The 26,659-nt window shown below is 38.0% G+C and overlaps 1 protein-coding gene across 1 annotated transcript in view; it reads left to right on the top strand.

The window, feature by feature from the left end:
• Positions 1-26,659, top strand: part of csnk1a1 (casein kinase 1, alpha 1) — a gene marked incomplete in the record, with an annotated part of 52,764 nt that overhangs the window by 5,254 nt on the left and 20,851 nt on the right. Inside the window, 6 exon segments of the mRNA XM_014030089.1 lie at positions 1,067-1,193; positions 3,241-3,339; positions 10,968-11,051; positions 20,582-20,721; positions 24,493-24,571; positions 26,389-26,463. Coding sequence (XP_013885543.1) covers positions 1,067-1,193; positions 3,241-3,339; positions 10,968-11,051; positions 20,582-20,721; positions 24,493-24,571; positions 26,389-26,463 — 604 coding nt within the window.

The following is a 26,659-nucleotide window of genomic DNA, read 5'->3' as shown; positions in this document are numbered from 1 at the left end:
CAGCAGCTTTGTTTTAAATACAATTTACAGAACAAGAAAAAGTCTGAAATTTGTATTAATTAAATCTTATATAGTGAATCTCATATCCAAAGATACATTTAAGATATCTTTAATTATATTCTGACTAGTGTAAATAACATTAGATTTATTAGGTTGTATGGAGACTTCAGTTCAAGATATCTTAAATGTATCTTTAGATATGAGATTCACTATATAAGATTTAATTAATGCAAATTTCAGACTTTTTCTTGTTCTGTAAATTGTATTTAAAACAAAGCTGCTGCTGATCATCATTCTGTTTTCATAAGCAGCCCTCCAAAGACCAATACAGGAAACACTGGAAAGGTCTAAAAAAATTTATTGAAAATGTTTTTGATACTAGAATTGACTGAAAACCATGTCAATATTTTTGTAGTACAAAACAGAAGTTCTTCAAGTTCAAGGTCTTAATTATCCCCAAGGGGCAATTTGTTGTACAGCCAATAGACAAAAAAAACAACTAAACAAAAACATTCATACAAGGTGAAGGTGAGTCGCGTAAATTTATGTTTTCATAAATCAAGTCGTCCCCCGCCAAGACCGATTTTCCTAGGGGAAACACTGTATTATCATTAGAATTTACTTTAAGAACTTGTGATTTTTTCCCTTTTTTATACTTTTTACTGCATATTTGTTTGTTCTGTCAGTGGCTAAAGCAATACACAAGATGTTTGAACTCTGAGAGCAAAGTGAGTCTAACTGGACTCTATGCTGTAGTTGGAGCCTTCTTACACCAAGGACAATATAAATATCCATAAGCATTGTTCTCCACAGCTCTGAACTGATGCTTGGTTCTGGAGAAGATGGATGGGCTGTGCTGTGTCATCCAAGTTGATAAAAATAAATTTTAAAAATCTATATTTTTTGATAAAAGTTTGTATTGAACCTAGAGCACTGTATTGACAATTCACTACAGATGCATGTATTGCTGTGATCTCGTCTGTGATTAAAATATGTAGTGTTTTCAAAATCTTATAAAAAAATCAAAGATTTAATAAATAAATTTCTCTGAATTTTCTTTCATCAGGTGGTATGGCCAAGAGAAGGACTACAATGTTCTAGTCATGGACCTGCTTGGACCCAGTCTGGAGGACCTGTTTAACTTCTGCTCTCGTCGCTTTACCATGAAAACAGTTCTTATGCTGGCAGATCAGGTAGAAAAGCTGTGCACACATTCATTTGAATTATGATAAGGTATTTGTTAAATACAACTTCTTGGATCATTTTGACTCAACAGGATTTTACTAACCTAAAATTGGTCCATGTGAAATAAATGTGATGGTTTGTATATTTTTCCTCCCTTTGGGTTCCTCTCAGTATCCAAGAGCATACAGTTTTGAAGATCTTTCAAAGGAAACATTTTCACTTGGCTGCAAGCTAGGGCGGTTGACGGTAGAAATGGTATGAAGTTAGCCTTCGTTAGAAACTGACCCCCTACCGTCCTGTTGTCAGTTACATCATCGCAGCTGTGTCAGCAGGGCTGTGAGTGCAGAGACAACCGAGCAGGAGTTCAAAATATAATGAAGAAATTCTAGCGTTTTAAAACAAGTATAGACAGAATAAATCCTCAAAATTTACCCCTCCTGCTGTTGAGAAGTTACATCAGGATCATTTCCTCCTCCCCTCCCTCTCTCTCTCGCTGCACGTCACACAGAGCAAAGCTTTAACAATCATAATTTTTTCACACCCAAGTTGTTGGAGAAAAACTTAGTTTTTAAGTATTGTTACCCACAGAGATGATAAGAAAAGACGTGGATGTTCGTTCAGTCATAAATCCATTTTGCTAATGTAAAGTTGGCTTCTGCTGTGATGAAGATGAGAGCGCAGCAGAGTAGTGGGTCAGTTCAGCAGGCAGAAGCTCATTGTATGGCAGGCAGATGTTACATTTAATTGGCTTCACCACACTCTAGTTATCTGAAATTGCTTCATGACAGGACCATGTGCAGCTTAAGCCCCTTAAGGTCCTGTCACACTATAACATTTTAGACAACTTCTGCCAACTTAGAATTGTTTTTATGTCTAAATGACTAATATTACTTGAAGTACTGGTTATAACATCCACTTTATTTTAATGTTGAAAATATGAGAAATGTTTTTGTTTGTTGTTGAAACCATTTTGCAATATATATAAATAAAACTTTAGGGGTGTCCTGATAAAACTTTTTCACTTCCGATACGATACCGATATTGACCCGATACCACATCAGTACGAATCACACACTTTTACCTGTTTTGTAGTGTGAAATCTTAGAAAAGTCTTGATCAAACAGTGAAAAAGTGTAGGTATGAGAAAAATTGACCCATTTATTTTTAACTAATGGGTCACATACATTTTAAACTGAAGAACATTATACAATTTAATAAATAAAATAATTTGCAATACCCTGAAAATAAAACACAATAAAAACTAAATGTACTTTTAAAGTGTAAAATAGCTATTGAAAATGACTACAGTGGGTGGAGAGCAGAGCCTGGTTCTCCGGTTTAAAACGTACAAAAAACTTGTGCATGACTTCTTTGCACTTAGCTTCAACTCTGTTTCAGCAAAACTACTGGGTTTGATTATGATTACAGTTTTCTGCTAAATAAGTGCTCTAAAAATTACATTATCTTTGCTTTTTATGATAATTTTCTACCGCAATATATACTGTTACCATGAAGGGATTCAATTTATACCATGATATGAATTTGATGTCATACCACCCAGCCCTACTGCAGCAAAAAACAAAACTAATTAAACTACTATTAATATGTACAGCGTCAGTCTGTAATTCCTGATTGACATTTTGTGTGGATCATTGTACATAATCATGTCCGCGTTGAGCAGGTTAAAAAAAAAGAAAAGAAAAACGAGTAAACATTTCTTTTATGTGATGAGTGAATGCAGAAAAATGTTGTTTTATTGAAATACACATTTTAATAGCTATTCATTTTTATACTGTTTAGTTGATGACAACAGATACAATTAGATGAAAGTACTTTCAAATCCAAGTATGAAAGCATTTGTGCTACAAATGCTAACTTGCATCATTTGTTCCTAAAAAGGCTTCAAGAACTCTGAATAATTACAACAAAGTAAAACCAAAAGTAACTTGGAAAATACAAACCTTTTTTATAATTCAGCAGATTGTGATCTTTTTTGAAAATAGAGAACTAATTAGATGGTTAACAACTTTATTTTATGCTTCTTTTAATCTTCAGATGATCAGCAGAATTGAGTATGTACACACAAAGAACTTCATCCACAGAGACATCAAACCAGACAACTTTCTCATGGGCATCGGCCGTCACTGTAACAAGGTAGGTATGATAAAGTGATGAACTCTTCAGGGTTCCTACACAATATGAAAACATTTAAAATTTGATTTTAAAGTTGAAAAGGTAGAATAAAGAGAATAGTTTAGAAAAACATTTCTTTAGAAACTCCCCCTTACTCATAAACTGTAAAAGTTGACCACAAGACTTTGAATTGAAAAGTATCACGTTATAATGTTGAAAATATAAAACATGATGCATTAACTTTGCTCTTTAAAACTTATCTACGTAAAGGTTTCTTTCTGCTCTTTTTGCTGTTGTGTAGCCAGGGGAGAAAAGCTTTGTCCAGTCTTTTTGTTCGCATCCTCCTTTGATAATCAGGGTTTCCCCCAGTGTATTATTAGCCTGGTGGTATTCAGAGCCCAGAGTCATACTTATCCCGACCCAGACAAAACCAGTTTACCTATGGGGCTGCATCAATATTATACTTAGTTCTCCAGAGTTCAGAACTGATGCTTGGTTCTGTTGGTCCAGCCAGCAGTGCTCTAGACCAGTGGTTCCCAAACTTTTCAGCTTTTGACCCACAAAATACCAGCAGTGGAGACCTGTGCCCCCAGCTGTTGTTGGTTGATAAACATAATTTTTACGTTAAATAAACGAGCATAGTAACAATATTTATTACGCTATTTTTGTCCATTTTAAGTACACTTTCTTTACGTTTTTTGTGACAACAAAGGCAAAAAAATTGTCAGTTGTCATTTTTAGTGTAATTAATTCAGAAAAAACTTTTCAGGACCCTACCATGATGTTTCGTAACCCCACTGTGGGTCCCGACCCCAACTTTGGGAACCACTGCTCTAGACCAGCTGATCTCTTAGTGCAGTGCCAGGTTAAAAAATCTCCTAGTTTTGATTCAAACACACTAAAGTAGACTAAAGACTAAATGCACTAACCTACCATCCATCCATCACCTTAACCGGCTTCTTACTTTCAGTGTCACAGGGGTCCCTGGTGCCCATATCCATCCACTATACCCATTAGGGATGCACAATATATCAGCATTAACATTGCTATCGGCCGATATTGGTAATTTCTTAGAATATCAGCCCGATATGTAAAACTGGGCCAATATTAACGTCCGTTATTGAGTTCCCACTTTTTAGTTTTGTGTTTTTTGGAGGCGAAATGTTTGGTCGAGTGGTATCTGTTTGATCATGATAGTGATATTGACGCTTCACGGCCAGGAATAACTGAAGTAGAGCCATGTGAGACGTCTGGTAGTGTATTTACGGTATCAAAAAAAGACCCAAGTGTGTTTGTGCATATATGTATATAAATAATTTGTGTATTTGTGTAATATCGATAAATATCTGTTATTGGCCATAACAGCAATAATTATATTGGTTATTGATATCGGATTAAATTTTCATATCGATGCATCCCTAATACCCATAAAGGTCCAAGGCCAGAGTTTGATCCGGCAACCTTCTTTCTTATAGGCAACAACTCTACCAACTGAGCCACCGTACTGCCCTAACCTACACCCTAACTATAAAGTCCAAACTTGCTAAATATCACCAATCCCTCAAATCTAATTACTCAGTCCTATACCGTCTTTCCATCCTTGCTGAACTTCAATACATTTTTTTCTTTTTTTCCTTTCTTCTTCCTGTAAATTTGTTTTTAGTATTTTAGCGCTTGACTGGACATTGATCAAAAAGGAGAAGTGTGGGAGTTATGTTTGTTTGGCTCAAGGGGAATGAAACAGAGGCGAGTTTTTTCCAAGAGACTACAGTGTCTCCTGCTGCTTCCCGCTGCAACTATTTTCAAATAGGACAATTATTTTCAAGGAAAAAAAGTTGTGGAATATACTATTTATTATAACTCCAGGTTTTCTTGGCCTTTCGACACAATTTAAAAGCTGGTGTACAATTTGAAGTCTCTACTTTTGACATACAGTTAAGTTCCCATCTATTTGGACTGAAACGACATTTTCCTAATTTTTGTTCTGTATATTATCAAAATGAACTTAATAAAAAAAATCAGATGCAGTTGATATTCAGACTCAGATTTAATTCAGTCGGTTGAAATTGAAAAAAATTGAAAAAAAAAATTGCATGGACAACTAAACCAACTAGCACCACATCTTTGCTATACTTTTTTCTTTCCATCATGCTAGTAGAAGCTGATCTTGGTTTCGTCTGTCCATCTGTTCTTCCTTAATTATGCTGGCTAATTATACAATTCCAATCTAGCCTTTTTATTCTTGAGGTTTGAGTGGCAGTGAACCCTCTGTATTTACTTTCATGAAGTCTTCTCTTTATGATAGATTTGGATATTGATATGCCTACCTCCTGGAGAGTGTTGTTCACTTGGTCATTTGGGTTGCTGTTGTGAAGGGGTTTCTCTTGTAGCTTGAAATAGGGAAGAAACAGAAAGGGTGATAATGTTTCTGCCCTATATTACACTGTTTTATCTGTTTGGGTGCTTGTTGTATTTGCACGACTCACCTTTTAATTATAGTAATGGATTAAAGTGCCACTGTCCATCATGGACACATGTAAACCAGACGCTCTCATATCACCTTTGCTATAGAGTCGCGACATGTTTACTTCAGTGTACATTTCAAACTGCGATCTAAAGCTTATTGTCAACAGCAGCTGGTTTGAATGTAGTTTTTGCCCAGTGGGAAAGAGAGGCACAAAATGAGGTGTGTGTGTGTACTTGTTTTTAATTTTTTAGGACCGTTTCTAGTATACACCCCTACCTTGTCAAGACCAGTAGGCCTAAAGGGGACCACAGACTGTTCCTACACCAACATTTATAACAATAATCGTCATTTTGCCCATGTCAGTATTTTGGGTATTTTAAAAAATGAGGAAAAGAGAAACCTGCTTGTTTTCTGTTGTCTTGTTAAAGCCAGCCAGTCTGATACAGGTTTAAACACATGCTGCTTTCAACAAATCAAACCCCTCCTTGTATAATGGTAGGAGAAACACTGGACAGAGAGGAGAAGGTAGAAATGACTCGGCCTGGAACTGAAAATATGGATGGAGGACAACAGAGCTGCTTCATGGAAGAACAACCTCAGCTTAGCCTGTTAGCCTTCGCGCTAGCGCTGACCCTATATTGCCTTATGTATTAGCTCGGTGCTAGCACGACAAACAAGCTAAACTGAGGTCCTCCATCTATATTTTCAGTTACAGACTGTCATTTTTGTTTCTCTGTCATGTGAATGGAGGACCTCAGTGATGAGAGGAGAATGTGTAGCACTGAGCTAATACATTTATATGGTGATAGCATTGGGGCTAATGCTAAATCTAACAGGCTAAGCTGAGGTTCTTCTTCCATGAAGCAGCTCTGTTGTCCTCCATCCATATTTTCAGTTACAGGCTGAGTCATTTCTCCTTCTCTCTGTCAACGCTCTCTGGTTTCATTTAAAGGGGACCTATTATGCAAAATTCACTTTTTAAAGCTTTTTTTACTCAACTTTGGGTATGTACTTCTTAAACAGTCCTAGGACCAAAAAAATGCACCCAGGGGCATATTTACTGTAAGTAAATGTATTTTTAATGTATATTAATGACAAGTTATTTTGTGATGTCACAAGCCGTACGACAACCCACCGGAACCTGCGTTCAGCCCCATACCTAGCAACCCCCGGGTGAGGCTCCACCTCCTCACTATAAAGAGCCGTCACAATGTTGTTGTGTAATGCGCAGCTCATTTCATAAAAAAAATAAAAATAAAACACACACAGTCACACAGAGGTTTATGAAGCAATGATTATTTCTGAGGCAAAGTCAAACTTGAAATTGACAACATATTAACTTAAAACTAGAAAACATTTTTTAAAAATTTAAAAAATAATGTTTTATTTTATCTAGTGCTAAATATTCAGTTTTTATTTGTATATTAATCAGATTAATATATTTTTTTACATAAAATGACTATTTTAATATTCCAACATTTTTGATGCAAAAACAGCGACAGGCTTAAATAAAACTGTCAGAGCAACTCAGAGAAAAAGGAGACACACACACGCGCGCGTGCAGCACTCATAGTCTGCCTCAGTCTGCACCCGTTTTTTCACACCGGGCAAAAAATGCATTTAAACCAGCTGAAGTTAAGTTTAGATCACAGTTTGAAATGTACACCGATGAAAACCTGCATCACGACTTTATACTGCGGTCAGAGCTAACGTGATCTGCAGCGTCTGTCTGCTGCACGGCGGCAGCTCTAACGTAACAGCGAGAAAGAACCGAGAGCTTTTTATTTTAATCCAGCAGGGAGAACAGTACAGGTGTTCTTCTGTGCCTCCTGTGAGCAGTTCGAGCATTTTTTAAAAGAAAAACAACTCGGACACGCTGATTACAGTGCGGTTTCATACCAAAAGTAAAAACTGCGCTCCCATTCGAAGTGAAACTTAACTCACAGCTGTTCTCTCTACCACTCATAGTCCGACACAGCGGACAGAAACAGCTAAATTAGACAGTTAAAACACATTAAAAGTTCATAACTCACCCTTGTTGTTGTTGGCACTCTGTGGAGATTGTGCCGAGGCTGTCACTGTTAACAGTGAACACCAGAGGGTACAATTAACAGCTTTCTTTGAGGCACCAAAATTAGAGTTGTGTTTCGGTTTGAGTACTACCATTGATCTTCGCCCCGGTGCCATACTGGAACCGAGTTTTGGTACCCAATCCTAATGTGCGTATTGTCGACGTGCCAGATTGCATTCTTTTCGCAAAACATCATATAAGGCTGTTTCTGTAGAAAGACCTGCCTGATATGCATGTTGTTTAGACCTTAAAGGTGATAGCATTAAAATGCCATCCCTTCAATTTATCAACCTATCCATTCCCTTCAGCAAGAAGGATGATAGGTCTGAAATATTTTGATTCTCTACATGTTGCCTTGCCTGGTTTGGTAAAAAAAAAAAACCAATCTTTGCTGTCCTCCACCCTAATGGTACATAGCCGTTCACTAAACAAGCAACATATATTCTAGTTATTGTGTCCAGAAGCAACAGCTGAGGAGGTGTATGGTCCCATCCTGACCCTTTGTGTGCGATCTGTCAGAAAGCTTTTAATTAATAAGTGGATTCTGGGACCCCTAGAGCTGAGCATTTGCCCAGCAGTCTGTGGGGCAGAATGGTGTTAAAGGCGGGGCTGAAGTTGATGAAGAGGAGATGTGCATAGCTCCCCTGGTGCTCGAGATGGGCCAGAGATGCATGCAGGGCTACAGCGATGGCATCCTCACTCAACCTGTGTTTCCTAAAGGCAAACGGATGTGGATCAAGGGCACGAAGGATGGATGACATAACATGCCTCTGGACTAGCCCCTCCAAACACTTCATGACTACAGGGTCAGTGCCACTGGCCTGTAGTTCAGGGAGATGATGGGTGATTTTTATTTTATTTTTTTTTTGTAGTCTGGGGACTGTGATAGAGGACTTCAGACAGGATTGGACTGCGGCCTGAGACAGTGAAAAGTTAAAGATCTTAGTAAACACCTCTGCCATGGTTGGTTTTGTGATTGGTGGGGTGCTGGACTCCCTGACAGACCTGTCTGCTGCTGTTACTGTCCAGACGCTCCTCAATCCTGTCCTTGTAGTCCCTCTTAGCTTTCCCAATGCCCCTCTTCAGGTTGGTTCATGCGGTGGAGTAGAGGGCCTTGTCCCCAGACCTGAAAGCAGTATTCCTCTCTCTTGGCAGTTGCTTTATCTCCCGGGTCATCCAGGGCTTCACATTTGGATAAACAAGAATGTATTTTTCTGCTGGGACTATCTGTGGAGGTTTGATATAACTCAGTACACTAAAAAATTGTATAGGTCTTCTGAACGGGTTCTTCTCTAATGAAACGTTTCGTCTCTCCTCCAAGAGACTTCTTCAGTCTGAGAGAAACTCTACACTCTGTGAAAAGTTCCAAATCTGGATGTTCAAAGTTTTCCCATTGCATATGCTGGTAGCTCCACTGTTGATGAGTTATATTTATAGTACATGCATGGACCTCGCAGGATAATTAAGGAACCAGGCCATGGCTTCACCTGTTGTACTATCCTTGCAACCCCCCCGCCACAAAAAAAAAAACGAACAACTGCTATAAATAACATTTATGGCACAAACATGCAACATGTATGTTGCACTGTACAGCCTTTCTAAGTTTAGGTATAAATTTGTTGGTATTTCACTCTTCAAAATGCATAGATTTTATTGAATATAACAACAGAAGATAACATGCAGGATAGTGGCCCTCGAGGACCAGGATTGCCCACCCCTGGTATAGTTAGTCCTTTACACTCTACAAAATTACATAAAATTGCTTCTTTTTTTACTAGACAGACATGTTTCTCTTAAAATTTGTTTATTTTATACAAAGTGTATTTTAAAGGGTTTTAGCTCAAGTTTCAATTGATTATAAACTGTTTTTCATGTTTGGATAATATAAAAATTACATTTATCAGATTAGTTGTTTACAACATTGATCTAATCTATATTAACATGTACACATGCACATACAAATCGCCAAATCAGTGTTTTAATTTTGCTATAATTATTTTACCAAATGTTAAAAATGCATCAAATTTCTTTCTGTTCTTTAATGACATTTAAGATCCTGTTATATAATAGACCTCTGTAGATCAAATATATATTAATGTTTTATTTGCCATTCCCTGTTTTGTTCTTTGTTTTATACTGTATGTAATATTTTACTGAAGTGTTATGCACTTAAGTGAAATTTGTATAGCACCAAAATGTGCTAAATGAATTTGATATTTGTGAGTGTCAACATTACCTGGTGTAAACAGTCAAAACAGTTTTAGCGTAGAAAATATAGAAAAGCTGTCACATCAAAAACATTTGCTTTAATCTCTTAAATTTGTTTCGCATTGTTTTGCATCTGATAAATACATTGACCAGCAGCAGTTTATGCACTCACACAGAACATATTCCAGCAGATAATTTGTCAACAAATCCTGTATTCAGTTTGCGATAACACAGGTTTTTATCTAAATAACCTCTATGCAACACCTGCAATTCCTGTGATATGTTTGTGTAAATGTTGGTGAAAGGGACCTCCACCACTAAAAAAACAAAAAAAGGCATGTTGCAAATTGAAGCATAAGAACCCGATCACACAGCCTCTGTACTGTTTTATCTGTCTTGTAGCTTCTTATGTAATATTTTTCAGGACACTTGTTCTAAACATCAGTTTACTATGCATACAGTTTGTTTGTTTTGTTTACTATAATTTGAAATTATTTTGATTCCAGTTACATAATAACTTGTAAAAGGCAGCTCTGTGTGTAACATCAGTGTCTGATGGGATAAAATCACTCATGTTTTTTAATAATCTAACATAATTATCACAAGTTACACATCTTGTTACATCTTTATAGTTCCCCCTAAGAACTTGAGTGCCCTTCCTTAAGAAGGGTGCACCACCCACCCCACCTACCTATTAATAATTCCAGTAGATTGTTGTAATTTATAGAGCTGCACTATTTAAATCAGTGCCTATTAAAGCTTTAAAGGACACTGGTTGTTGCACATAAGGCACTAAGTCATGCGGGTGCAAACAGAAGTGCCTGTTGTGCTCATGTTAATTTTGATTAAAGGTGGATAGAGGCTGTGTAATTTTGACCCCTGCCCCTCTACTGTCTGCTCTAGTGTTTAGACTCGTCAGTGGGGAAGAGGAAAAGAAGCTTGGCTGTTAGCTCTTCTCAGGACTCATCTTTCTCAGGATTACACCAGGTGTGACATTGTACCACAACATCAGCTGCCTCACAACAGCATTTGTCGCTTTGCAACTCTATATTGATTTAAAACGAATCAGTCCTCTGGCACCCATCTTCTACTTGCATTATAGTTGATGCATGTACTTCATCACTGTGTTAGTGGGAAAAGGCTGCAAGTTCTCATTTGTAGCTGTGATCCCCACTTAAGTAATGAGTCTCAATTTCTGCAATCATTGTTCATTTAGCTTCTTGTGTTCTGCGATTACCTATCTGCTTTCATAATTTGCCTTTTGGTTATTTTGTAGTTTCTAATTTAAGAGCTAAAGCTGTAACTTGATTTTACCTGAAAGATTTTTAGTAGTATTGTATCACAGGTATCTGATAAAACAAAATTTTGCCCTGTTGCTTCATCACCTAAATGTGTAATTTAAACTAGTAATTAATGTTAACAGTCACACACACGTTTGTTCTATCCTCATGGGGACTTTGCATTGACTTTCATTCATTTACCGGTCAGCCAGAGCCGCTCCACCTTACCAAACCTCATGCAAACCTACACAGACATGCAGTGGATCACAGTTGGAATCTTAATGCAAGACTGATATGTAGCTAATTGGCACAGAACTGCCACTAACTAGTACAACTTAACTCTACTATATGGTAAATGGCTTGAACTTGTATGGTGCTTTATCAAGGCCCTATGGACTCCAAAGTGAGTCAGTAATCTGTCCAAATAATTTATGGTTATTAACCATTGATTTTCTTGAAATGTTAATATTTGTAGTTCATCTTATTTTTTTATTTTAAAATATATAACTTTGGCATTTTCATTTTACCTTTAAAATAAAATCTAAACAGACTTGCAAATGTAAAAGCAAAATCAGAAGTGTTGTGGTGGCAGCTCTATCACCACAAATAAAATGAAGCTCTATTTGTGTTTAAAAATTAACAGTGAATATTCAGCTTGATGTAATGAAAGAAGAGAATGAAAGAGGCAGAAGAGTCGAGGTCAAAGAAGCCGTACAAGTGGGAAATATTTGAGAATGAAATTTGGGAAGCTTTGAACAGGATTAAGGAGAAGATAGTTGGACCTCATAACATACCATTGGACGTTTGGGAATGTCTAGGAGAGTTTATAGAGATTTTTGACTCAATTATTCAATGATATTTTGAAGAACGAGGAAATTGACAAAAAGACAGGAGACAGAACTGGAGGTTGCAGAACTGAAGATGTTGAGGTTCTCCTTGTGAGTGACATGGATGGGTAGGATTAGGAATGAGATCATCAGAGGTACAGATTGGTTGAAAAATTGGGAGATTAACGTTTGAGAGGCCAGTTTGTGTTTTATTGTATCGACTTTAGTATCTTTCTCGGTCACACTTGGTCACGAGCTAATGCATACAGACCTTTTATTAATTTAGTTCATTTTTATTACATTCATAGTGGTTACCACATAGGGGCGCCTGTGGCAGAGTGGTTAGGGGCGTCGTCCTGGAACCGGAAGGTCACCGGTTCGATCTCCCATCCAGCTGTCTTAATTGTTGTGTCCTTGGGCAAGACACTTCGCCCCAATGCCTCTGATGTGTGTCCCATCATTGTATGAATGTGATTGGCACTGATTAGTCTCCACAGTTGATTGTATATGTTAGCTTTGTAGGAGATCTAGTATAGTGGTTCCCAAACTTTTCAGCTTTTGACCCACAAAATACCAGCAGCAGAGTTCTGTGACCCCAGCTGTTGTCGGTTGATAAACATTGTTTTCACATGAAATAAACAAGTGCATAGTAACATTATATATTATGCCATTATTGTCCATATTAAGTACACTAATTATTTTATAACAACAAAGGCAAAAAAAATGTTCTTGGTTGTCATTTTTTGTGTACTTCAAAAAATATTTTCAGGACCCCACCTTGATGTTTCAGGACCCCATTGTGGGTCCCGACCCCACCTTTGGGAACCATTGTAGTAGATTACTGTAGTAGAGTACTGTGTGAATGGGTAAATGAGGACACAGATTGTATTGCGAAGAGCTTTGAGTGTCTTTGTTGGATAGAAAAGCACTATACAAGTACAGTCCATTTACCATTTCACCATTTTGGTCTAAAACAATGAAGGCTGTTGGCCTTTTAGCAGATACCAATGCACATGTGTAAAATTGGACACCACACCCCCCAGATACATTCATAGCTGTCCTGCCTTTTAATTGACTTACAGGGGTAGACATAACCATTGTTTAGGTTGTCTGAGACAACCTATTTTCATTTTGGACAACCAGATCCTGTCTCCTGGTTGTCCGGTGGACAACCAAGAAAAAAAGACCTTGATTAAAGTTCTCTGCCGCGGGTGTCGGTCATTCGAAAAAATGAAAGGGAGAAAAAACTTGGTAAAGCCGAACAGAACACTAAACTGTAACTTTTAATAAGGTCATGTACACAGTATACTCCTATTTAAGTGAAAATATTTGACCTATGAGCAGAAAGAAGTTTATGAATGTTGGGTAACCTCTACATTTTATTAGCAACATTTTTGCTGCTTTATCCCTGAGTCTTAAATACTCTATTTCAAAGAAGAGAATGAAGTTTTATTCATGCAGATCCTGTCAACCTGTCTGACTGAGAACAATTAAATATAATAAACTTTGTCTACAGAACAATATACTTGTTAAATTACATTTTTCTGGAGATTATTTTGGACAACCAAATAGTTTTGCGGACAACCAGGTTTTGTCAACAAGTTGTCCGCTGGACAACCTGAAAAGTATCCTTATGTCTACTCCTGGACTTATGTACAAACACATTAAGAATTTGTATTAATGCCCTTGGTGTTGGAATGACTACAGAGTACAGCTGGAACAGAAGGCTCTTTCATACTTCAGCTCTACAAAATGGCTCCTCAGACCAGTCTCTTTTTAAACTTCCTCTGGCCAAAATTAGTTTGTAGGTTTTTAATCCTGCAAGCGTGCAGTCGCACATTATAGTCATTCCCCCAGTCTCCGTCTCAGTCCACTCAGAAGACACACAGAGAAAAGCTGGAAACATACTCCCTCCGAACAACCGATATCGGCACGGATTGTCGCAGTTGCATGACGAAAATTACGTCACCGGGCTTCGCAGCGTCGGCTCGGCCACCCCTTTTGGCACAACCCGCCGGCAGAATCTTTTACCCCCCTCTCGTGACATTGGTAATGTGTAATTGGTCTGAAGTTCATGGGCATGTTTGTGCTAAAAGCACTCGGACACTCTGTTAAACGAAGAAGAAGAAAAAAATGACTGGCTTCCAGAGCCGACTGTTACCAGGAAGCAGAGTTTTATAAAGATGGTCAAACCGTGAAAAACTCATGGCATGTTTGTTTGTGCTGAAAGCGCTCGGACGCTGCATTTACTTCAACCACTCTGTTAAAAAAAGGGGGGGGAAACGACTTGCTTCCAGAACCGACAGAGCAGGAAGCAGAGTTTTATAAAGATAGTCAAACCGTGAAAAACTCACGAATGGAGATAAAACAGACGTTGTGCACGAAGGAATCTGACTGATAAAAACTGTGAAGCTCTAACAGGACAGATTGTGGATAAATAACGTGAGTGTCTGACTTTTTTTCTGCGTTGTCGACTGTAGCGGGAAGGAACTCTGTGCAGTGATGTATGCTGCAGCAGGAGGGGTTTCCCAGGAGCTCGGCGCAGAGTGTCTCTGGAGCTATGAAAGGTCTGTGCGAAAACTAACGCTGAACAACCACGTGACCGCGCGTCGACCAGTCGGAGTCGGAGCATGTTTCCAGTTAAACCCAGAACATGTCTCAGTCCTAGACTGAGGTGCCTTTTTAAAAGAGCCTGTATGAACACTGTTTGGACTAAGTGTATTTGAATACACTGGAGGTAAGCATGGTTTTATCTAGACCCACAGAGCATGTGCATTAAGGCCCTGCTACACTGTAAAGTTTTAGACAATTCAGGCCAACTTATGAAAATTGTGTTCAACGCTAAAGATGTCTATGTTGAAGATTAAATAAAAATACTACTGGAACCCTCTTTTGGACATACAAATACTGTAATGCTAATGATTAGATCAAATATATAACCTATGCAAGTAATTCACTCATTTTCTTTCATAAGTTGTAAAAACTGTTAGTGTGACGGGGCCTTCAGTAACTGTAAAAAGGTCAGTTAACTGTTATGGTGCGTTCACACCAAACGCGATTTCAGCATCAGGAGCATCAGGTTTCCATGCAAAGTCTATGGTGGACGCGCTTCAAGCAACGTCGGGAAGTGCTGCGGCGCCTCAAGCGCGATTGGAGCAGCGCGATTTGAACGATCTGAGCGTTCGACGCGCTGAGACGCAAATCGCTGAAGTTAGAAAATCTGAACTTTTGCAGCTCGACGCGCCGCGTCAACCAGAGAGACTCCACTGTGTGACGCAGCGACATATTTCCCGATGGGACAGTTTACTGAATGATGTCCACTAACCTGAAACAGATGGAGAGGAGCTCTTTAGCTGAAATCCAGTGCCTGCAGTCGTGTCCTGATCCTCACCAATGCGTGACAGCGACTCATCAGACTGGAAAAATAGTCCTGAAAGCAGCTGTGAGCCTCTACTCTGAATTATCTGGTGAATTAATTATGAATTAATTATCTGATAAACGTGACATGTTCTTGCTCTCTGTAAATAAAGCAAAGCCACTTCCTCGTCCGACATTAAACAGAGCCCGACAGAGGAGGGAGGGGCGGGGAGACTCTTTCCGTGCAGCGCTTCAAGAGCTGACCTGCGTCTGACCTCAAAGTGCACGAGCGACCAACTTCAGCCTTGGCTGCCATTTTGAAGCTGAAATCGCGTTCGGTGTGAACGCAGCATTAGACAGTTTTCCAACCCTCTCCGCTTTGTGTCTAGAGATCTGTGGTACATCACAGTTGTCAGGAGATTAAAACTTGATTCCTACACTGTCCAACTTGTGCTGAGAGCTTTGTTTGAAGTTGACTATCAACAAAAACTGACATTGAAAATTTACCCCCTTAAAAAAATTACAATAATAACGCTTAAAGACTTAAAACAGTTTTTAGACAGACTTTGAGCATAAAATGTATTCACTCATCACCCCATGCACATTAAAACAATTTGCGCACATAATTTTGAAATGAGATCCATATAATATCAAAACAGTTGTTCAAACTGAGTTGCATGCTTTGAAGTCAGTAGCTATGTTTACATGCGCAAAATTCTTTGATAGGATTGAAATGTATTTGGATTAAATGATCGGAATAAATGGTTTACATGCGCTTAATCCGATCATGACGAGTGTTTACATGCACCAGGCTTTTATTCTGAATAGAAGCACTGACATGCACAGCTGCTAACTTTCCCTAAAAAAACACAGAAAAAACTTCTACTTTCGTGATGAACATAAACAAACAGCTTCTGAGCTCAGAATGGACCTGTGACAGGTTTTAATAATGGTGATTTTGCTGCACTCTTGTTAAGCTGCAGGTGATACGCAGATAAACCACCTCTCTCATTCCGATTACAAATTCATTTGGATCGAGCTGAATCGAGTCAGAATTATTTGAATGGGGTGTTTACATTATGCATTTTTATTCTGAATGGCCATTTAAATCTGATTACTTATGTCCATAAACATAGCTAATCTTACTACTTTGTCATCTATTGTAAATCAAATCTTTTATAGTGACTTGGTGGACATGGCATTACAAATGTTGTTCAGGATCTTAAAACTGGTATGTCGGTATACAGGAAGTTCATATCACTAAACAAATCATTTTTGGTAGAAACCAGAATGCTGCCCAGCTCTAGTTGAAGTCAGAATTCCTTTTGTTAAGAACAAGTCAGCATCAGTAACATGACATGTAACTTCTTGTCAAAACAAGTTCCAAGTCCATGGTTAAAGATTCACCAAGACTGTTGCACCTGCTGTGTGCAGTCTTATGTGTTATTTGTCTCACTACCTACAGTTTGTTTAGGATGATTTAAGGTACAGCATCTGTTGATCTTGTGAAAATTTTGTCCTCATAGAATTCCTTTTCATTCAGAACACGTTTCGACAAAACTGTACTGCACTAAAGCAGTAGTACTTTCTTGCTTTTATTCTGTATTACATGGTCCAAAAATCAGAAAGACAAAGTCAACAAATGTATTATACAGTCTGAAAAATTATAAAAGCTGATGCAAAACTTCAAACTTTACTTTTTTATATATTTTCTCTATTTAACTAAATTAACTGGAATGCAATGGTTGATACTGAAGGACTTTTGTTTTACTTTTGCACAGCAGTGTAGGTAACTTCAGGGTGTCTGCGGGTCTTAATTTTAGCTATGAATTTAAGACTAAGATCTTAAAAAGTCGTAAATTTGATAAAGTGTGCAAGTTGATCTAAATTTGTTACTCAAAGGTATTAAATTTTGTCAGGCAGAAGTGATTCAATTTCACTGTCTCCCCTGGCCGTCTACTCGACGCATTTCCTGTTAAGCGAAAAATTAAAAAAAACTTGTGATGGATTAACTGACGCTGCTTTCAACCAATAAAAAGAACCAGAGTCACAGTTTCAGCCAATCAGAGCAGAGCAGGGCGGGCCTGGAGTTTGTAAGCAGAATCAGAACTGCAGGTGAAGTAATCAGAGTTGCTCCAGACTTTTTTACAAGAAGTACACCTCAGCCCGCTACTAGAACCACCCTCCCTGCCATGAAAGTAAAGTTACGTAATAAATTAATAACGTCCAAGTATTAAACATACGTGTTCGCGCAGCCGAGGAGATACCTGAACTGGTACACTGTTATTTCCACCCGTCTTCCAGAACCAAGCCACGACCTGCCCGGGTCTTTAGTGTCTAAAGTCTAACTTTGTATTAAAGGTTAATGTGTTCGAAGCATCATTGTTAGTTAAACTCAGGGTCCGACAGAGAGCTCGTCCCTGCGGGAGCGCACTCATCCCGTTTCTCTCACGGTGAGAGGGAAGTTGTAGCTGCTTCTTCAGTTTGTAAACAGTACTAGTGCTAAAAGATGAATGTTTGTAAACTCCAGGTTACAGGAAAGACATTTGTCTAAGTTTAAATTTAACTTTCCCTCAAACTTGTGAAGAACAATTTAATCCTACAAAATGTTTTAACAATAATGAGGTGTTTTGTCTGTTTGTATGTGCTAAACTTTTATTATCTTTAGAACTTCTACTAACTAAACTGTGATAAATATAATTCATAAATGATCAGATGTGAAAAATAAATAGTATGACTACATGAGTTATAATCCTCTAAATATTCCCTCTGATAGATTTCTCCCCTAAAATGATCATTTAATTTAAACTGGAAAAAATTTTAATTCTTCACAAAAGGACTTCCTGTGCTAAAACTTTTCAAATATATCGGAGTCCCTCAATTCAAAACACGAACATTACATCAAAGTAAACTAAAGAAAAGTTGTTACAAATCCTTCTTCCTTCACCTTCAGAAATTTGTTGGATTTTATTGGGCCAGGTTCAAGTGTAAAGTTGTTGACAGTTGGCTGGATGACTTCTATTTGTATAAAAGCAAAACTGGAGATTAAAGTGCCTGTGACATGAAATTTTTTAATTAAATATAGAGGCAGTATTGGAAATATAACATCAATAACAAATTGCAAAAATAAATTCCCGCTGCTGAGATGAACAGTTAAGATATTTGCATTTGAAGCATCAGGAAGTGATGTCAAAGGGGAATGTCTGCAGAGATTAGAGCATTGATAAAATGGCTAAGGACACAGACTGTAGAGAAGAATCTGATGTTTCTGTTTATTTTGAGTCACTATCAGAAAGAGATGAAGATGAGTCAGTGTTCAAATAATATAATTTCAACAAAGACTAGAGTTCTCTTTCTTAAATAGGTCACGTTTGATGTCACTTCCTGTTTCACTTTGGCTAATCCAACTTCAAAAGAAAATATGCCATTTATGTGACCAAATGGGTAAAAATTATGTTTTACGCAAGGTTTCTTATATAAAAATGTGTTTTCTTTGACTTTTTGTATTCGATGATAGGCATGTCACAGGCACTTTAGGACACAATTAAGCTTCATGCCATGAATGTGTTTAGATGTATTTTTGTTGGATGTTTCTGACCAAATAACTACACTTCTGTACAATACAGCAAATTTAACCAGAGAGCACTGAATATCTTTATATTCAACGTGTTCTATTGAGTGACACACAATGCTTGTTTGTAATTTAGTATTTTAGGTCTTAAATTTCATTCAAGGTGGTATTAAAATGGTCTCAAGAAGTCTTAAATTTGACTTGCTAAAACCTGCTGATACCCTGAACTTAATTTGTGTTTTGTAGATAACATCGACTGTTAAATCTGCTGTGCCCTGATGGTTTGCAACATTTGTTTTGACAAACAAACAAATTAATTAAATAAATGCCAAGAAAGCTCTTTCTATAATTCAGTGTATTGAATGTTGTGTCTAAGTCTTTTTACTGGTAATCTTGATGTGTTGGAAAAATAACACAACTGTTAATTTATGTTTAAAGTTTATACCATAAAATCATCATGATGATTTTATGTTTTATACACAGAGGATTTTATGATCCACCATGACAACTGGCTCATCAGCTGTCTTCAGCTACTAAGAATAATCCTTTTGCTGCTTGGCACTGCTGCGCTCTGGGAGCGCGACACAGCGAGGAGCTGTGCACTGAGGTCCCACAGCCTTTACAGGGGGAGCTGACAGACTGGTCTGTGCCAGCCCAGTCCACTCAAACCAGCGTTATGCCCAGTGGAACAGCTTCATCCATATGATTCTAAAATTTAGTCTTTAAAGCTCTCCACTGAGGCGCAGAGACTTGTTTCTTCATATCAACTATTAAATCTCTCTGTTCTACCAAACATCTGAGTTCCTCTGTGTTTACAGTCATTATGCTAATGAACTCTTGGCACTACTTGGGCCAGTGCTTGGCCCTGACTGGTCAAATGGAAAGAATTCTTGGAGAACCTTTTATGGATCCTGAGAAGCTTAGAACACTGAGTGTTTCTAACCTGGTGCCCTTCTTCTGAGGGACACGAAGGTTTGATTAAAAGTTCAGCATCTCTTTTGGGGAGAGTAATGGACCCACTGTATGAGGCTCCTGCTCACATGGGTTTTACCCATCTCCATATACCATAACCAAGAATTAGAAAAGCTCATTGAGTGACTTTGTTGGACAAATTATATTTACTGCTTGCTTTCCAACTTTTTCTCAGAACAACCAGTATTTCACTGTCAGATCTTTGTTACAGTAAAATGCAAAGTTACTGCAACATTTTTACGTTTTACATTAAATTCTGTAATTGACATCTAATTTCATCATTCTTTAGATATTATCTTAGCAGGTACCTTGAACCCCTGGTTACTCGCCCAAACTTATAGGCACGTGTGCTGGACCAAACAATACACACATCACAAACTTAGATGGGTCAACTGAAAATTTCAAAGTTTTTTTTTTTCATAAACCTGTCCTTCCCTTGTATAAATGTGAGTACTGTATGTATGGTGCATGAGTGACTAACAAACCCTGTTTTCTCTTCTTCTTTGTCAGTTGTTCCTTATTGACTTTGGTTTGGCGAAGAAGTACAGAGACAATCGAACACGGCAACACATCCCTTACAGAGAAGACAAGAATCTGACTGGCACAGCACGCTACGCCTCCATCAATGCACATCTGGGCATCGAACAAAGGTTTGTGAGGGAAAGTTTGGAAAAAAAAAAAAAAAAACAAGTATATTTTCAGAGCTTTTCTTGGTTTTTAAAACCAAGAACACTGTGGTACGGAAGCTCGGCATAGTTTACTTGGCATCTGAAAATACATTTCCTCAAAGGTATTTTGAATCTGAAAATGATCGTGTTTCCATCCAATTACATCCAATTTTAATTCGGATTTTGAGCTAATTTTATTAATTTCGCAAAAAGGAAAAAAATTAAGAAATGCGATTCAAATGGAGTTTCCATCAACTGGCTTGAAGCGAATCAATTACGTCATACGCATGTGCGTAGTAAACAGGAAGTAACTGTCACTAAACTCACAGGGTCCACACATCTCAGGATAATGGAGAGAAGTTATCAGGAACACGTTGCTACTATCAGGAAAGTTGTAATTATTCTGTTATCAACTAGTTTTGGCGATGTTACTGCTGTCTGGAGACGTAGAGAAAGAAATGCGATTTTCTTCACGTTATTGTGAGATTACTGAGAAGACGCTGACAGCGGGAGGAGGGTTATGCTGCCAGTCGCGGCTGCAGCCGACCCGAAACTGATACCGGTACCGGGGAACAGCTGATCAGCTACGTGAGGTAAATGTTCGCTACGTCACAACTTATTCAGCAAAAGTGTTTCCATCTCTCCTTTTGCACATTGTGTTTTTCGAAAAACCCAAAAACCACCTCAAGCGAGCGTAAAAACTTTTTAGCTTATTGAGGATTTTTTTTTTTCGAATTTTGCTGTTTCCATCCGACTTTTTTTCACATTTTTAATGTGACACTTCTAAATGAGCATCAGAAAGCCTTGATGGAAACACACTTAATGGCTGCACTGAGAAGTAGGACTGGGAGCTCAGCAGACTGTTTCAGTTTCACCAGTTGTTTTGTTGCTGTGGAGATCCTGCAGGAGTCACGTGTGGGGGGTGGGGAGATGTGCTCTGTGATGAGGAAGATCAATCAGGTTTATGTCAAAGAAGGCCCGCCCACAAAGAACAATGAGGGAGCACAAAAGACACTGTCAGGCAGCGGAACTGCAAAGCTGGCAGCGAGAGCAGAGCTCTGATCACTGACAATGAAACAGAGGAAACTGATAACAAAAATATATTTTGTCTAACAAAAACAAGACAAAGACTTTACAGTATTGCTTTAAGGTTTTGATTGCAGGTTGTAACTTTTGCATTTGAAACGACTTTTTGAATGTTATTTTTTATCAAATTCTTCATTTTTGTTTGAAGTTCTAAGAGTTTTTCTCAATCTTTTAGGCACAAATCTAATTCTATAGATTTATCAAACATGCATGAATGAGTCAAATTAAGACTGGATGTTGTTGATGAGAGGATAGCATTATAGCATGATATAAAACTAAAAAAATTTGATTTTACATGGTATAGCCCCTTTAAAATTTGAGATCTGTGCTGCAGAACATGTTCATTCCTTGCTATAACATCAAACAAATCAATCAGTTTAGTTGTGTAGTACTTAATACACTACATGCAACACAATTTTTAAGGGTCAAGCCCATAGATCCTGTGAAACGCAGCTCAAAAAACCCGCATTTCCATGCATCCAGCAGAGCAGGAACCCTGTTTAAACTGTTTTTTTAAATTACTTTCATTTTTCGTCCGTTGGTAACAGTCATATTGCAGCCCATACCACAAAGACGATTGAGATGATATTTACATAGTAATTATGGCCTGCATACAGAGGAGAAAAATAATCAACATGTCCACCTATAGGTGAGCGCTACAATAAAGATCTCTGCATCTTTTTCAGTGTTACTCCCACCATTTTTTCATACTGCATATCAAGCAAAATATGATGGACAAAAAAACATGTTCTGTTGCAAATGTTGAAAAGTAACACAAAGTTGTTTTAAAATGGAGTTTGAATAAGTTTTCCAGCTGGTGGTTGAAAAACAGAATCCCTTCCATAAATGGGCTGTGATATCAAGAAAGGCCCGCCCACAACTAAGTCAGCAAGATTCAATTTAATCTTTTATTTCTCGACAGACTACAACTCGCAGGAACAAAATACCGAATTGATGTTTCCTGTGGAAATATAGCCAAGGAAAGGGTTAACATTCATTATTTCACCAAACTCAAAAAATTCAGGAGAAAAGATTAAACCTTCTTAGAGTTGAAGGCAGACTTCACTGACCAAACATTTTCAGTTGAAGGATTTAAAGTCAGCAGTAACAATGGTACAGGGCTGCAGACTAACTTGTTCCACTGGTTGCACCAGTGCGCCTAACTTTTTTTCCTTAGGTGTACCAGCACTAACGTTAGGTGCAACCACATTTTCAAATGTGTTGCATTTAGCATTGCAGTTTTACAGGTTCGCTTATTTATTTATTTATTTATTATTATTATTATTATTTTTTTTTTTTTTTAAATCACTGTCCATTAAGGCAATATTAATTCACAAATATTTAGTTAAAACAGGCCTGGGCGATAAAAAGTAAATTAACAGTCACCAAAATTTATGACTGTCATTTTGCCCATGTTGGTATTTTTGGTAGTTTTTAGATGTTTTGTCAAAAAACTTGTTTAAACTGCTAGGCTTTGTTGTTTTTGACGACAACATGATTTGCAGTCGGCCTTATTTTTATCACCTGGAAATACCTCTACACCACTGACATAGCACACCTACTGCCCACCAGCTGGTCAAAGTGGTTTGTTCAGCTTGTTTGAGGGGTCGCTGTTTCCACGCAGTGGAGCTCTGTTGTGTTGACAAAAGACGACTTTCCCTTTAATGAAATATATTGCTGCAGAACGTAGTGGGTTTAGTCGGCTCTCTTTTTTCTTTAGACAATATTGACGATCAAATTTGTAACGTTATTTGCGAATAGTGCTACTAAGTTCTGAATTTAGAGGATGCAAATCCGCACACCATTTGAAGAAATTAGTAAAACCCCAAAAGTGCAAAGGAGAAATTTAGGTCCGCATTTAGCGCATTTGCGCTTCAGGGGACTAGTGCCCACCACTGGCTGTGCCCAATATTTGTCCAATGGCTCCGATTGATTTTTCCTTCAGCTTCAAAATGGTTTACTTTTCTCCCATAGACACCTTTCTGGGCTTCATGTTGATTGATCCTCATCAAGAAATTCCTATTTTCCAGGTTTAAACCCAGGACAAAAAGTAGACTAGTCAAACAGAGTTATTTAATGTTTGAACAATCAACCTTTAAGGAAACATCTGGTCAATAAGAAACATCTGTCAGTCACATGTTCCAGTAGGTTTGCACATTTGAAATATGGGTGGGTTCAAACAAAGGATGGTATATTCTGTTGTTTTACACATCTTTATATAAATTCCAGGAAATAAATCTGACATTCAGAACTCTTGTCTCATCTTTTGATCCTAAACCTAAATGTTTTCAGTGCACAACACAAACAAAGGAATTTGACTTGCTGTTAAAATCCTTTTGGAGGGGACTGTATATGTGGCAATATAGCATTAATGCCCAAGTTAATATTGTTGGTTCAGGAATTAATGCCATGTATACATATGTTACTAAAACATTTCTGGCAATTTATACATTGCTGATGCTTTATCACCATTAACATGGGCGCTAAAGTAGAAGCTAACAGGCTAAACTGAGGCTCTGTTGTCCTTCATCTGCATTTTCAAAAAACTAAACAGCCTACAGTATTTTTACAGTCTTTGTTTTACATTTGAAGTAAATGTTTATCAAATAATGTCTGTTACGAGTAATCAGGGATCCCTTTAATAATTACTGATATTGTCATTTCTAGCCGCCGGGATGACATGGAGTCACTAGGCTATGTGCTGATGTATTTCAACAGAACAAGTCTGCCATGGCAAGGTTTAAAGGTATGTAAAAAGAACTGACTACACGTGTAAAACTAAACTGTGTTTTTCTGTATTTCTTTTTTATTTAAAATGGTATATTTGTCCTACAAAGTCAAAATGTATACACTTTTATTTTTTATTTTATTTTGTTTGTTTATTTTATAATGACCATCCCTTCTTTTTTAAGTTTGGAAACCAGGTCATTGCTGAAAGAGAGAAAAGCTTATCTTGCATATTATTACAGCTCTTTAGAGCTGAACAAAAATATGATCTTCAAATGTTAATCCTCACTAATTATGTTATGCTTAGTCTGCAAAGCTTTTCATACACTTAACAACAACAATAATGTTTCAACACCTGGCATGTTTACTGGGTTGTGAATTTTCACACTGGTTTAAGAGTACTCCAATCACTGGGCTTATTTTTGGCTTTTAAAATGTTGGTATTTGTAACATTACCATTAGATATTTGCACAAGAGCACCTTTTAGCCCAAAAGTAAATTCCCACAGGAACAATAAAGTTAATTTGATAAAATTTCATCTACTTTGGGCACCCTTGTTATTTTGATGATTCGAATACCTTGAAAAGCCAAGTCAGTCATCTGATCTCAGCCCAGTTGGCCCACAGACATACAGCAACTGGAAACTGCTGCAGTAAAGGCCTGGTGGAGCATTGAGAAGTAGGAAACAAAACATCTTGTGATGTCCCTGAGTTCAAGACATCCAAATGCTTTAGTTCCTCAGTTTTCTATGCAATCATTTGTTCAACCACTGAATTTTAAGTTGAGTCTGAACATCAGCTGTATTATTCTGAAGCATTTTGTTCAAAATTCACTGGTAATGTACAAAACCTAAATTAAGAAAATGTCTGTCCAAATAAATATGTAGCTAACTGTATATCCTTTTGAGTAATTTATTGATCACAAAATTTTCACAAGTTTACATTAGTTGTCTAAAACGTTTTAATGTGACAGGGCCTTGAGTAAGGAAACACAATCTTCTAGTGTGATTGGCTCACAACTCCACTACAACTCTAATGCTACGTTCACACTGAATGTGTTTTGAGCTGCAGGAGCGGCTGGTTTACATGCACAGTCTATAATGGACGCGCCTCTAGGGGTCTTGTGGCACATCAAGTCCGTTTAGCGCGCCGTGGTAGAGCGTTTTTCAAGCATGCGGCGCGTCCAAAGCAGCCGACGCTCGAGTTCAAAAATCAGAACTTTTTCTGCTCACCGCGTCAACCAATCAGAGCGACTCATTTTTCCATGTGACGGTTTCCTGAATGTTGCCCACTAACCTGAAACAGACGGACAGGAGCTCTTTAGCTGAAATCAGCCGTCTGCAGTTGGTGTTCTGGCTGGAGATATCGGCACCGAAGTGGGTCAGCAGCTTGTTAAACTGGGCTCGGGACAAAAATAGTTTGTCAGCTCGCAGCTCCTGGAGTGAAACTAACTGATCAGACCGCCTCTAAATTACCTGGTGAATTAATTATCTGGTGTTTGCTTGCTCTTAAGTAAATAAAGCAAAGCCATTTTCTTTATTTTATCTTTATTTCATCCGCCGTAAAGACAGACCAGAAAAAAACCAAGATGCTCCTCCCTCTTCAGACGCGCCCTAGTCTGTCCCGATCTGAACGTAGCGTGTCCAACTTGAGGCGTTGGGCACATTTTTGCTGCTCCAAACACGTTCAGTGTGAACGTAGCGTAACCATGGCCTGGCATAGTGCCATTTGTGTCTGCAAGGTGTCGTGATAGGAACTAGGTAGGATTTTCACCATTGGACTTTGGCTTTGGTTAATATGTTTGTTTAGTTATTAATTTACTGTGTGTTTTGATCAGGCTGCCACAAAGAAGCAGAAGTATGAGAAGATCTCAGAAAAAAAGATGTCCACTCCTGTTGAGGTCCTTTGTAAGGTAAAAGAGCATTGTCTTACATTCATTTATACTACTAGCAGTGGGATAGTGTACTACTACCACTATTAAAACTACTACCGGAGAGTCACTGATGTAATATGTTGGCTTGAAGTTAAAACATCTGGCTTATCTACAGGCGAAAACACACACACACACACACACACACACACACACACACACACACACACACACACAC

Source organism: Austrofundulus limnaeus, unplaced genomic scaffold (genome assembly GCF_001266775.1).
Source record: "Austrofundulus limnaeus strain Quisiro unplaced genomic scaffold, Austrofundulus_limnaeus-1.0 Scaffold997, whole genome shotgun sequence".
Taxonomy (NCBI): Eukaryota; Metazoa; Chordata; class Actinopteri; order Cyprinodontiformes; family Rivulidae; genus Austrofundulus; species Austrofundulus limnaeus.
Note: the sequence above shows the minus strand (reverse complement) of the source record. Positions and strands in the feature narration are given on the sequence as shown.